The sequence below is a fragment of the Gorilla gorilla genome, chromosome 5 (assembly GCF_029281585.2).
Source record: "Gorilla gorilla gorilla isolate KB3781 chromosome 5, NHGRI_mGorGor1-v2.1_pri, whole genome shotgun sequence".
Taxonomy (NCBI): Eukaryota; Metazoa; Chordata; class Mammalia; order Primates; family Hominidae; genus Gorilla; species Gorilla gorilla.
The window spans coordinates 97,882,171-97,894,762 of NC_073229.2; the positions used below are offsets into that span (position 1 = coordinate 97,882,171).

A 12,592-nucleotide genomic window follows, 5' to 3' on the forward strand; every position below is an offset into this window, starting at 1 on the left:
TGATAATTTAGTGAGCATTTAAACTTGTGTTTTAAAAGAAAATTAAAATTATTCTTTTTAGGAATGTGGACTCTGGGTATTGACAGATGCAAACCTCATGAAGGATTATATTGATGGTGTTTGTAAGTAATACATGGCAACATGCTTGTATTTGTCTTTCACGTGATATTCAACATTACTTATATAGGTATGGATATTTTTTAGATGAACATAGAGATTGTGGTTTTCATTTTTTTGTTCTCTTCTCCCAAAATGTTTGGAGTTTAATGTACTTAAAACTACATCTGGGCCATGACATGGAAGGTTCATCTGAGCTCCTGTCTAGATATTTGAAGTGAATGCTTTCCTTTTTCTCTAGGTAATTCTTTGAGGTAGTTATATTTTTGGACATACTGGAAGCTGCTTTTCTTCTGATTTGTATCACAAACTGTCCTATTCTTTTGGAATTATTTAAAAGGAGCAACATATTTTTGAAATATTTTTGTACTCCAGCTTTTTGATGTTCACCTAGAAAATAGCCCAGATGCCAGCCATCATGCCATAAAGTATTCTGGTACACACACACACACACACACACACACACACACACACAGACACAGACACACACACACAGACATAGACACACACACATGCAGACACACACACACACACACACACACACCCCTCATCAATCTGAGTTCTTCCTGGGCAGGATTATATCTGTACATCCTAGTTTCTTGAATTGCCAAATAGAGTTGGCTGCCAAGTAATAATAAGTGTGCTTTTAGAAAGATGTCATAAAATGTTTTGACTGAAGGAAATGTATAAATGTATAAATTAGAATGGTTAACCTTAGAAGGGATTCTCTTTTCTTTCAGGTTAAGTTATACTAACATCATCTTGAAAGGCTTCTAGAACTGTCACAGTTTCTATCCCTGAATTTCCTGTTTCTGTCAGGTATTCTGTTATTCCATGCTAAGCCCCAGGGTCTCTTTGGGCTGGTTCTTGACCCAACAGGACACCTGATCCTCTGTCCTGAAACTTAAAAGATAATTTTATAGTCTTGAAGATGTTATGAAGTCATTATGATCTCTCTATATTAAAGACATGTGGTACATTTAGCTTTCCTCATATAACCCTCTATCCTAGACAATCTTCCAAGCATGTTTTTCCATTTTTCAGTCTCAGTTTTTACCCATCTTTTTTCTTTTTTACATATTGAATCCTTCTTGATGCCCACTGTAATACCCATTCTATTGCCAGTAATACTTACTGTATCCTTCACCTTTTCTGAAAACCTTCTTCTACCTTTTCACTGTAATAGAAGGAACCTGATACTCTCACTGGCACATTATGTCTCTGGACACCTCAAGTGATTGACATTCATTTTGTATGTGGAGTTTACAATTCATTATCTCCAGTGACTGTTTTTCTAACTACTGTCAATGTTTATTTATAGATGACAATGCAGAATATGCTGAGAGGTTTATGGAGGAAAATGAAGGACATATCGTAGATATTCATGACTTTTCTTTGGGTAGCAGTCCACATGTCCGAAAGCATTTTCCAGAGACTTGGATTTGGCTAGACACCAACATGGGGTAAAAATTTATAAAGTTCTTTGCCCATACATATTTTGTTTAGTGTTTGTTTTAAATAAGCTTTGCCCGCTTTCTAATGTTTAAGTACAAACATAGTGTAACTAAGAACTAAGTAGACCAAAAGGATTTTTTAGGAAATGATATTTATTGAATCTAAATACAGTTTTTGATAAAGCCACACATAAATTATGGCAGGAAGATCTCATCAATGAGAAGATAGGCCTTTTTTTTTTTTTTTAACTGAAGGGTGATTTTGATTTCCTTGAAGTCTCATGATTCTTGTTGAAGAAAAATTGCTGGGAGTACATTTGTTGTCACAGGATGGGAAGCACTCATGATTACCTCCTGTGATCCCTGGCAGTGCCGCTAATGGAACCCTGCTCCTCACAAAGCATTCCCAGGAGTCACAGGGAGAAGGGGCATGGGTGGTGGAAGGAATTCAGCTTGGCTGATAAACCCCGTACTATCTGGCCTGATAATTGAGCAGGTAAATCATGAAATCCACATAGTATTTTATAGTCAGCTGTTTAAAGATACTTGAGTTAACACATGAGTGAAATCTCAAGGAAACAAATAACAGCATTGACAGGGATACAGAGAAAAACTTCTGCAAATTTAGAGAAAAAATTGGAGTTAAGTTTGAAAATGTGTATTTATTATCTATAAAAAATTTGTGAAAAAATAATATTTATTCTGAAGATGTAAATTTTCAGGAAGATTTTATTAGAATATGGATCAATATGCAGTATTATGACCGTATGATGACCTATTCTTTGAAAAGTTGGGATTTACTGTTTTATACTTAAACCTTTTAAATGGTTTTAAATTCACATATGTAAACAATAGGAAAAATTGAAATTCTTCCAAAAATAGTTTAGATTATTTTGGCTTATTTCAAAATGTATCAGTTCTTGGTTTTGTGATGTTTGTATTTATTATCTTGACTTCAGTTCCAGGATTTACCAAGAATTTGAAGTAACTGTACCTGATTCTATCACTTCTTGGGTGGCTACTGGTTTTGTGATCTCTGGGGACCTGGGTCTTGGACTAACAACTACTCCAGTGGAGGTACTGTATTAAAGAGCTGCTTATCCGTGTTACGGTGACATTAAGCTAATACAGCATCAGCTCCTCAATTTTTTTTTTAAATGACTGCTTATAATGTTTATCACAGTTTAGAGATTCCTTGGCTTTGTCTTTTGGTTTTTATCTGTTTTATATTTAAGAATGTGAGCTATATATAGCTATATAAACTGCTAAATGTGCAAAGTCCATATTAAGATTTGGGTAGAAAAGTTTATTATTGACCTGAACTAACCATCTCCAAAGGCCAGAAGAGAGAGAAAGAAAAAGAGAGAGAGAGAAAGAGGAGAGGAGAGAGAGAGTGAGTCTTTCTATTTGTCCTCTTCAAGAATGAACAGAACTTCTCAAGATGTTCCCTAGCCAATATTCCATCATGTCTTTTGGTCAAATTGCATCATATATTGTTTCCTAAGCCAGTCACTGGCAGGAAGAATATAATGACCATGAGTGGCCTGAATTGTCTCATTTGAAATTGAAATGTAATTCTGATTTACAAAATAATCATATTCATGAAAAATACAGTGTAGATTGAAAAATGCTTTGGGTTTATATAGAAATTGGAATTAGATTGTAAGCTCAGGCCACTATAAACAGACAATTCAGCAACATGAATGTCTGAAGGGACATTCAAGAATCATTAGGAACATGGGGCAATTTTTCATTGTCTGGGGCTGTCCTGAGTATTGCAGACTGTCACCCACTAACTACCTATAGCACCTTCGAGTCATGGTGACAATCTAAGACACCTTCACAAATGTGCAGATAAACTCTAGAGGGAGTTACTGCTGCCAGCAAAACCACTGGCCTAAACTAATCCAGGTTTAGCTTTAGATGCAGGGGTGGGGCTTGGCCTTTTCTGTAGGACTTGGCCAACAATATCAGAATTGGGTCACTGAGGAGGAAGCACATGTATTCAGATGTCCCACACATTTTCTCATCTGTATGTAAAAATAAATCATATATATGTTTTAGAAATAATTTCCAATTTCCTCTTTAAATTTAGTCAGGAAGCACATGTATTCAGATGTCCCACACTAGAACAGGGGCTGTTGGATTTGGCAGGGCTTTTAAAGCAGATTGGTGGAGTCAATACAGCATGAAAGAAGAGCAAATTGCTTCGGGATTAGACAGGCTGGGTTCTAGTTCTGGCTCCTCTACTTGCCAGCAATATGAATTTGTACTAGTTACAAAAATCTCTAAAATTTAATTTTCTTTTCTATAAACTAGGAGACTAACAGTAACCTTATGGGGTTGTAATAACCAAACAAAATAATTTATGTGAAGTGCTTGGTTGCTATAAGGCACTTAATAAAGTATAGCGATTATTATGTTAAGTAACATAAATCAAGTCAATTTGCCGTCATTCATTTGTGATAAGTTGCTGTTTGCTTTCTGTTGATAGCAAGTTGACATTTCTAGCTGAAGTTAAAAGCTTCACAGGTTTTATAAAGATTGCATTTAATTGCATAAAATGTGAATAATTTTGACCTGAATAAAAATATGTACTCGTTGTGTTCTTTCCAGCTCCAAGCCTTCCAACCATTTTTCATTTTTTTGAATCTTCCCTACTCTGTTATCAGAGGTGAAGAATTTGCTTTGGAAATAACTATATTCAATTATTTGAAAGATGCCACTGAGGTAATGTATTCAAGCTTTTGTTGATCATTTACACTACAGGAGAAAATCGAGGTAGCATGAAGGGATTGGGTTGTGTAGTATCTGGGCATTTGGGATTCTAAGCACTTTATACATTTCTGGGAGGCTGAAAATAGACATGCCTTGTCAGTGATTTCTTCTGCTAATTAATGTCTAAGGATATCATTAGCATGTCTACACATTACCTCCTCGAATTTTCAGCATAGGTTTTCCTCTTTTGCCATGTAAGTTCCTTATTGTCTCTGAAGCATGCCTTTCTCTTTCCTGCCTCCCTGCATTTTCCCCTGGTTTTCCCCACATCTAGAATGTGTGGCCACTTATCACTGCCACTCTGTGCCCACTGCAGTTTTTTTTTTTTTTTTTGAGACATGGTCTTGCTCTGTTGCCCAGGCTGGAGTGCAGTGGCGTGATCTCGGCTCACTGCAACTTCCGCCTCACAGGTTCAAGTGATTCTCCTGCCTCAGCCTCCGAGTAGCTGGGATTACAAGGGTGCACCACCACGCCCAGCTAATTTTTGTGTTTTTCATAGAGACAGAGTGTTGCCATGTTGGCCAGGCGGGTCTTGAACTCCTGGCCTCAAGTGATCTGCCTGCCTTGGCCTCCCAAAGTGCTGGCATTACAGGCATGAGCCACTGCGCCCGACTGCCATTCTGTTATGTTTGTAGCCCCCATGTTTATATTTTCAAGGATTCACTATTGGATTCATGTATCTTGTATCTCCTTAGCTAGTCATTTCCCTGGGAGGCAGGAATTAGGTTCACTGTTTGTGTTGTGCCCACAGTATGTTAACCAAGTGACTGATTTTTCTTCCCCCAGAATAAGTAGAGATACGTAATTAACTTTATTACATGGATGAAAATGACATGATATCTTTAGGCACTTTATATATAATTTTTTTTAATTTAAATTTTAATTTTTTAAGCTTTTTATTGGCATATTTGGCTGACAAAGTGGGAAATAAATTTTTTAAATTTTTTAATTTTACTTTTTAACCCAATTATCATGGTACCATGTAACAAGCAAAAGATCTAGAGTCTAAAGGCCTGGATTCAATGTTTAATCTACCACTTACTAGCAAATGACTTAATTGTAGTTTCCTCATCTGTAAAATGGAAATGATAATTATTACACCCACAAAAGATACCTTGAGAAGCAGATGAAAACATCAATGGGAAAATAATTCATAAAATGTAAGGCCTAGAGAAATGCTATTATTGATGAGACTTGCAACTTTGGGATAATTTACAAAAGTTTACAACCAAGATATGCTTCAGGACTAATATCTGAGTTATACTTTCCTTGGAATAATTTTTTACAGAGACTTCAATAAATTCAATAACATTTCATGCTGTTTTCTTCAAATTTTTCTAATGAGACCAGTATGTTCCAGGATGACATAGTTAAATCAAGCTGGTAGTAATATCAATATATGAAATAGCCTTTCTGTGCACATCCTTACCATCTAATGGCTTCAGATAGTGAGAGAATTTAAAGTTAGTGGGAGGACTAGAAATGGGGCTGAAGATCGCCTTTTCCCCATGTATCTTGAGGTTGAGGGGAAAGCATAGAAAAGAAATGAAGTTTTTCCTGATACTCTTTGATACTCTCCTTGGTCGAATCTTTGTCTCATCTTTTCGCTAGTCTTGAGCCTCACAGATATGACAGTACTTAAACTGGTGATAAAAGAGCACTTTACTGAAGAGCATCTATTATACAAAAGCTTTGATTTATTTTTTTCTTTCAGGTTAAGGTAATCATTGAGAAAAGTGACAAATTTGATATTCTAATGACTTCAAGTGAAATAAATGCCACAGGCCACCAGCAGACCCTTCTGGTTCCCAGTGAGGATGGGGCAACTGTTCTTTTTCCCATCAGGCCAACACATCTGGGAGAAATTCCTATCACAGTCACAGCTCTTTCGTCCACTGCTTCTGATGCTATCACCCAGATGATTTTAGTAAAGGTAAATATTTGATGTCTGAAAGAAATGAAATGGAAATACGTAATTAAAAAGGAAGCAGAAGGTTTTTTTCTCTTGGTTAAATTTGTTGGCATATCTAGTAGGTCATCTTCTTTACCCTTCTGGTAATGCCTAATCACTTTCTTATCTGTATGTAAAAATAAATCATTTAGAAATAATTGCCAATTTCCTCTTTAAATTTAGTCAGGAATGTGACTATAAAGACTAACGTCTCTTTTGCAGTCATTTACATCTACAGACTGTGTTACGTTGGGATCCTATTAAAACACAGTCAAGTCGATTTGTAGATTTGGAATTTTGGAATTTTTCAGTGAAGGTAAAAGAGATTTTGTAGATTTTTTTCAGAGAAGACATTCTAGACAGAAAGATAATGAGCATAGTAGATAAACACTTGTATTCTGGGGTGAGGCAACCCTGTGTTTGAATCTCAGCTCTGCCAAGTGTGATTTTGAACAAGGCATTTAATCTCCCCCTCTTTGGATAATAATAGGAACTACCTCAAAGGGTTTTTTTCCTTACATTTTCATCTTCTTCTTTGTCATTTTCAAGGCCAGTCCATGAGATGCCTTATCTAATTTAACTAGAACTTACTAACAGATTTGAAGTAAGAATAACAAAATGGTACGTGCTGTGTCATCAGATTTAATTCATTTCCATGGAAATGGTGCCTATTAAGTGTAAATCCTGTGAAAAACACGTTTCAGTTAATGAAGGGTACTGTACTTCGTGAGAAAATCTAAAAGGAAAAATTAATCAAAGTTATGGTAATTTGTTGTAATACAGACTAACAAGAAAAACTCATTCTGTGAAATGAATGTATTACTTGTTTAAATAAAATATCTAATTTAAAGAAAACAAAATAAGAAATGATAGGTGCCTATTTAGCCATACACAAACCTCAGACATAACAGGTCAGATGTTTGTGCTCATATCTGCGTATAGTTCTCTGTAAACATGTGAGTAGAGACCATGTTAATTGTGTTCATTTTTTTCAACAGGCTGAAGGAATAGAAAAATCGTATTCACAATCCATCTTATTAGACTTGACTGACAGTAGGCTACAGAGTACCCTGAAAACTTTGAGTTTCTCATTTCCTCCTAATACAGTGACTGGCAGTGAAAGAGTTCAGGTCACTGCAATTGGTAAGAATAGAGTATATCACCATCTATTGGTTTAATTGTATATGATCATATATGTTGTTCTTGTAATTATAGATGTATTTTCTTATTGAGTCCTAATAAGAAGAGACGGCAAAAGTTTTTAATTGGGCCCAACAACTCATTATAATATGAAGGCTAGCAAATTATGTATCCTAAAACTGTTCTCAATCTTCAATGTGCATAAGAATCACCTGGGAGTCTTGTTTAAAAGCAAATTCTGTTTTAGTAGGTCTGGAGTGGGGCCTGGGAATCTGCTTTTCTAACAAGCTCCTAGGTGTTGGTGGTACTTTGGCTTGTAGACCACACTTTGAGTAGCAAGGCCTCACTATACTGTGGCTAGAAGGAGGGGTCATTCCTAAGAGCAGAGCTTCTGGCTTCTGTGGCTCTCCACCGCTGGTGAATATCAGAATCTTCTAAGGAGCTCTGTAAATAACAGAAACATCTGGGTTCTACTCTAAACCTACTAAGTCAGAATCGCTTGGGCTATGGCTTGGTCATGTATATCTTAAAAAACTTTCACAAGTGATTCTGATAACCAAAGGTTGAGTACTACTCCCTAGGGCAGTTCTCTGTGCAGGATATGAGTAACCTTTACAGTAGGAAGTTACTCACTGACTTCGGTCACCTCTCCTAGTTACTTTCCATAACATAATAGTACTTTTCAAAAATTGGCAATTTATAATTGTATAAATTTATGGGATACAAAGTGATATTATGGCTTATGAATGCAGTGTGGAATAACTAAATCAAGCTGGTTGACGTAGTCATCACCTCAAATACTTAACTGTTTTTTTTGTGGGAAGAACATTTGAAATTTGCTGTCTGAGCATTTTTTTTTTTGAGGCGGAGTCTCGCTCTGTCGCCCAGGCTGGAGTGCAGTGGCGCGAACTTGGCTCACTGCAAGCTCTGCTTCCCAGGTTCACGCCATTCTCCTGCCTCAGCCTCCTGAGTAGTTGGGACTACAGGCACCCGCCACCATGCCTGGCTAATTTTTTTTTTTTGTATTTTTTAGTAGAGATGGGGTTTCACCATGTTAGCCAGGATGGTCTCCATCTCCTGACTTCATGATCCACCCGCCTCGGCCTCCCAAAGTGCTGGGATTACAGGCGTGAGCCACCGCTCCCGGCCTTTTTTTTTTTTTCTTTTGATGGAGTCTTGCTCTGTCTCCCAGGCTAGAGTGCAGTGGCAGGATCTTGGCTCACTGCAACCTCTGCCTCTTGGGGTTCAAGCGAGTCTCCTGCCTCAGCCTCCTGAGTAGCTGGAATTACAGGCACGTGCCACCACACCCAGCTAGTTTTTGTAGTTTTAGTAGAGATGGGCTTTTGCAGTGTTGGCCAGGCTGGTCTCGAACCCCTGACCCAAAGTGCTGGGATTACAGGTGTGAGCCATGGCACTCAGCCTTTCTTAGCAATTTGGAAATTTACAATACTCTTGTTATTAACTATATTTACCATGCTAAAAGTCCTTTTTTTTTTTTTTTTTTTTTTTTGAGGTGGAGTCTTTCTCTGTAGCCCAGGCTGGAGTGTAGTGGTGTGATCTCGGTTCACTGCAACCACCGCCTCCTGGGTTTAAGCAGTTCTTATACCGTGGCCTCCTGTGAAGATGGGACTACAGGTGTGTGCCACCATGCCCGGCTAATTTTTTGTATTTTCATTAGAGACGGGATTTCACCATGTTGGCCAGGCTGGTCTCAAACCCCTCACCTCAGGTGATCCACCCACCTCAGCCTCCCAAAGTGCCAGGATTACAGGCATGAGCCATTGCGCCCAGCCTAAAAGTACTTTTTAATTAAACATAGTGTCTACACAAATGGTGTTATTAATCAGGGTTCTCCAGAGAAACAGAACCAATAGGAGATAGTTACATATAAAAAGAGGTTTATTATGAGGAATTGGCTCATGCAATTATGGAGGCTGAGAAGTCCCATGATCTGCTTTTGCAAGCTGGAGACCCAGGAAGGCTGGTAGTACTCACTCTGAGTCCAAAGGCCTGTGAACCAGAGGAGCTGATGATGTAAATCCCAGTCCTAGGAGAAGATGAGATGAGATGTCTGAGCTCAAGTAGTGAGGCAGGAAAAAAAGGGTGAATTCCTCCTTCCTCAAGCTTTTGTCTATTCAGGCTCTCAGTGGATTGGATGGTGCCCACACACACTGGGGAGGACAATCTGCTGGACCCAGTCCACCAATTCAAATACTAATGTCATCTAGAAACACCCTCACAGTCACTTAGAAGCAATGCTTAATCTAGGCACCCCTTGGCTCACTTAAGTTGACACACAAAATTAACCCTCACAAATGGTTTGTTTATATAGCTGTGCTTTACAAATAACTGAAGAAAACATTTTAATTAATGACATCTAATAGTTTGTTAGGTCTTTAAGGTGTTAGGACCTAAAACACTTTTTTACAGTTCTTTTATATTTCACTGGCAGATGTAATGCTTTTTTATTATAACCCAAACAACCAATCCATAGGCAGAGGACTTTATTTGGAGGTATATATATATACATATATATGTATATATATATATAATTTTTTTTTGGAAGAGGCAGGGTTTAGCTATGTTTGCCCCAGGCTGGACTTGAACTTCTGAGCTCATGTAGTCCTCCTGCATCAGCCCCTTGCATAACTGGGACTACAGGCATGCACCACTGTGCCTGGCCAATTCTTAAAAGGAATTAAATAAGCTCTCTATTTAGGGGAATAAATTCTGCTTAAGCATCTCCCACAGTGTTGGGATGCTGGGAGATGCACTACACATACACACACACGCACACACACACACACACGCACACATATACACAGAGGGAAGGAGCCTGGCTTTTTAAATATGTACCATCACTCCTTACATAGGAACGATTCTGTCTGTCATCATGGAAATACCCCGAGGCTTAATTTTTATGCTTGATGTAAAGAATGGATTTTCAAGTTTTATTTTTACATGTTGTTTTAAAGACCTATTTTGTATCCCAGAATGTACGAATTTTAGCTTGCTTCTTTGAACTTTGATAGTCTATGTTCACTTTGAATATTAAACACGTAGCCTGCAGTGGTAATAATATAACCTCTATTTTTTTCTTTGTATTCACATCTAAAATTTAAGCTATACTGGCACAGCTTCAGTCTATTCATATGAAACAGGTTCTTTTCCCTTTTTTTAATATTCATTTTTTAGTATCACATTTTCACTAGGTATTTGGACTTGGCTTGGTATGAGTTTTCAAAATAAACTACATAGAAAGATACTCTTATCTATACAGCTTAACAATGGCAGGGCCAAAATTAGAACTCAGCCTTCGTATTTCTGAATTTTTGCTACTTTCCCTGAGTTGTGGTGTTAGGATGTGGGTAGAGGGTTTTTAAAGCATGTGTTTTGTTTAATTTTAGATTACTAACTTTGAATCCTTTTGATCCTGAGATTAATTGAAATACTTATATCTGTTGTTACTAAACAGAACACATTGGAAAACACTACAATCCTCATTGTTTTTTTTAAAAATTATTTCTCAAGTGCTTGTGGTGTATTAGTAAGAAATAAGAATAAAATTTTGTTTGCGTGAAGAATACTACTAATAAAATGTTTCTTTCCTGTATGAGTGATGGTGTCTTACTGATCAATTCTGTACATTTTTTAAAAGATTTTTAAAAAAATTATTTTTTGCCTAATTTATGCCATATGCTTAACTGAGCTAAAAATGTCCTCTTTCATCACACGACCTACAAGTTCAGTACCAGAGCATTGTTATTTTTTTGACCAGTCTTCCTAAAAGCTTGGTGTAAAGTTTCAACTCTGTTCCAAGCAGTGGAATAATGATATTGCTTCAATGACAGAGGTCTTCTGTACTCAGTGGAAGTCTCTTTGCCACCAGCAGGTCGTTGTTACTGAGTATTTACTGAATGAACTGCATGTCTTGTGCTTCCAGGAGATGTTCTTGGTCCTTCCATCAATGGCTTAGCCTCATTGATTCGGATGCCTTATGGCTGTGGTGAACAGAACATGATAAATTTTGCTCCAAATATTTACATTTTGGATTATCTGACTAAAAAGAAACAACTGACAGATAATTTGAAAGAAAAAGCTCTTTCATTTATGAGGCAAGGTAAGCATTTTAGAGACCTACATTTGTTCGTAGAAAAAAATTTGTTTTTTTCAGGTAGGGTTCATTCTAGACCATATTTCAAAATAGATGGATTTTGTCTTAGGTAAGTGATGGGCTACACGGTGTTGACATGTGCAGGAAGTGCAAACAATGGAAACCTGTTACAATTCTTCCTTTAGCTAACTATTCACTCCCTGCTGCTAAGATGTTTGTTAGTAATGGCTTAAGAGTTAGTTTCTGGTGGGGGAGCTTGTATTATACTAAGGGATCTGAAATTTAAAACTCTTTAAAAATCTAGAGGAATACTCATTCATTTTATTACACATTTGTGGAGTGTTTCTTAGTGCCAGGATCAGTTCTCGTGCCAAGAAAACAGAGGGAGCCAGGGCCTCTCTTCTTAAAGAATTCGCTGCTCAATGGAGAAGATGGTTTGTATGTAAACAGACGCAGTGCCGTGTGGTGGGGACCTTCTCAGTGCATTTAAAATGATGAGGAGGACCTGCTGGACCCTGAGGAAATGTCATGCTAGTGAAGACTGTATCTTGACACCTTGAAAGGTGGAAACTGTTCACAGGCACCAGATCCTTTGTTTTGGCAACTTGTTAATAACAGCAGCTAACATGAGTTGAGTGTGTACTGTGTGGCAGGCAGTGTTCTAAACACTTTACATCTCATACCTCATTGAAGGCTCACAATTAGTATTAGCATAATCCTGTTTTTTTGCAGATGAGGAAGCTGAGGTGCAGAAAAGTTAGCTAACTTGCCCAGGGTCATATAGTCATACAGAGCTGGGATTTGGACTCTGAGCTTATGCTCTTGACATCCATACCTAGGAGGAAACAAAGAGATGTGAGACACGTTTGATGTTAATAGTAAAGTAAATTTGATTTTCTGAAATACTCCAAAAGCTTACCAAAAGTTACAGTCTCAGTTTTATATTTCCTTATTAGTGGACCTCTAGCACAAACTCTCTGTGGCTGAGTTTTTCTCTCTGCACAATTTGTATGATATATCCCGTCCATCAAATTCATG

General features: G+C 37.5%; 1 protein-coding gene across 1 annotated transcript in view; it reads left to right on the forward strand.

Annotated features, from left to right (window-relative positions):
- The window catches only part of CD109 (CD109 molecule), a 134,110-nt gene that overhangs the window by 88,055 nt on the left and 33,463 nt on the right, over nt 1–12,592 (forward strand). Inside the window, exons 17-23 of the mRNA XM_019028821.4 lie at nt 62–122; nt 1,439–1,580; nt 2,531–2,648; nt 4,188–4,301; nt 6,064–6,282; nt 7,299–7,443; nt 11,384–11,560. Of these exons, the coding sequence (XP_018884366.3) occupies nt 62–122; nt 1,439–1,580; nt 2,531–2,648; nt 4,188–4,301; nt 6,064–6,282; nt 7,299–7,443; nt 11,384–11,560 (976 nt within the window). The remainder of the gene's footprint in view (nt 1–61; nt 123–1,438; nt 1,581–2,530; nt 2,649–4,187; nt 4,302–6,063; nt 6,283–7,298; nt 7,444–11,383; nt 11,561–12,592) is intronic.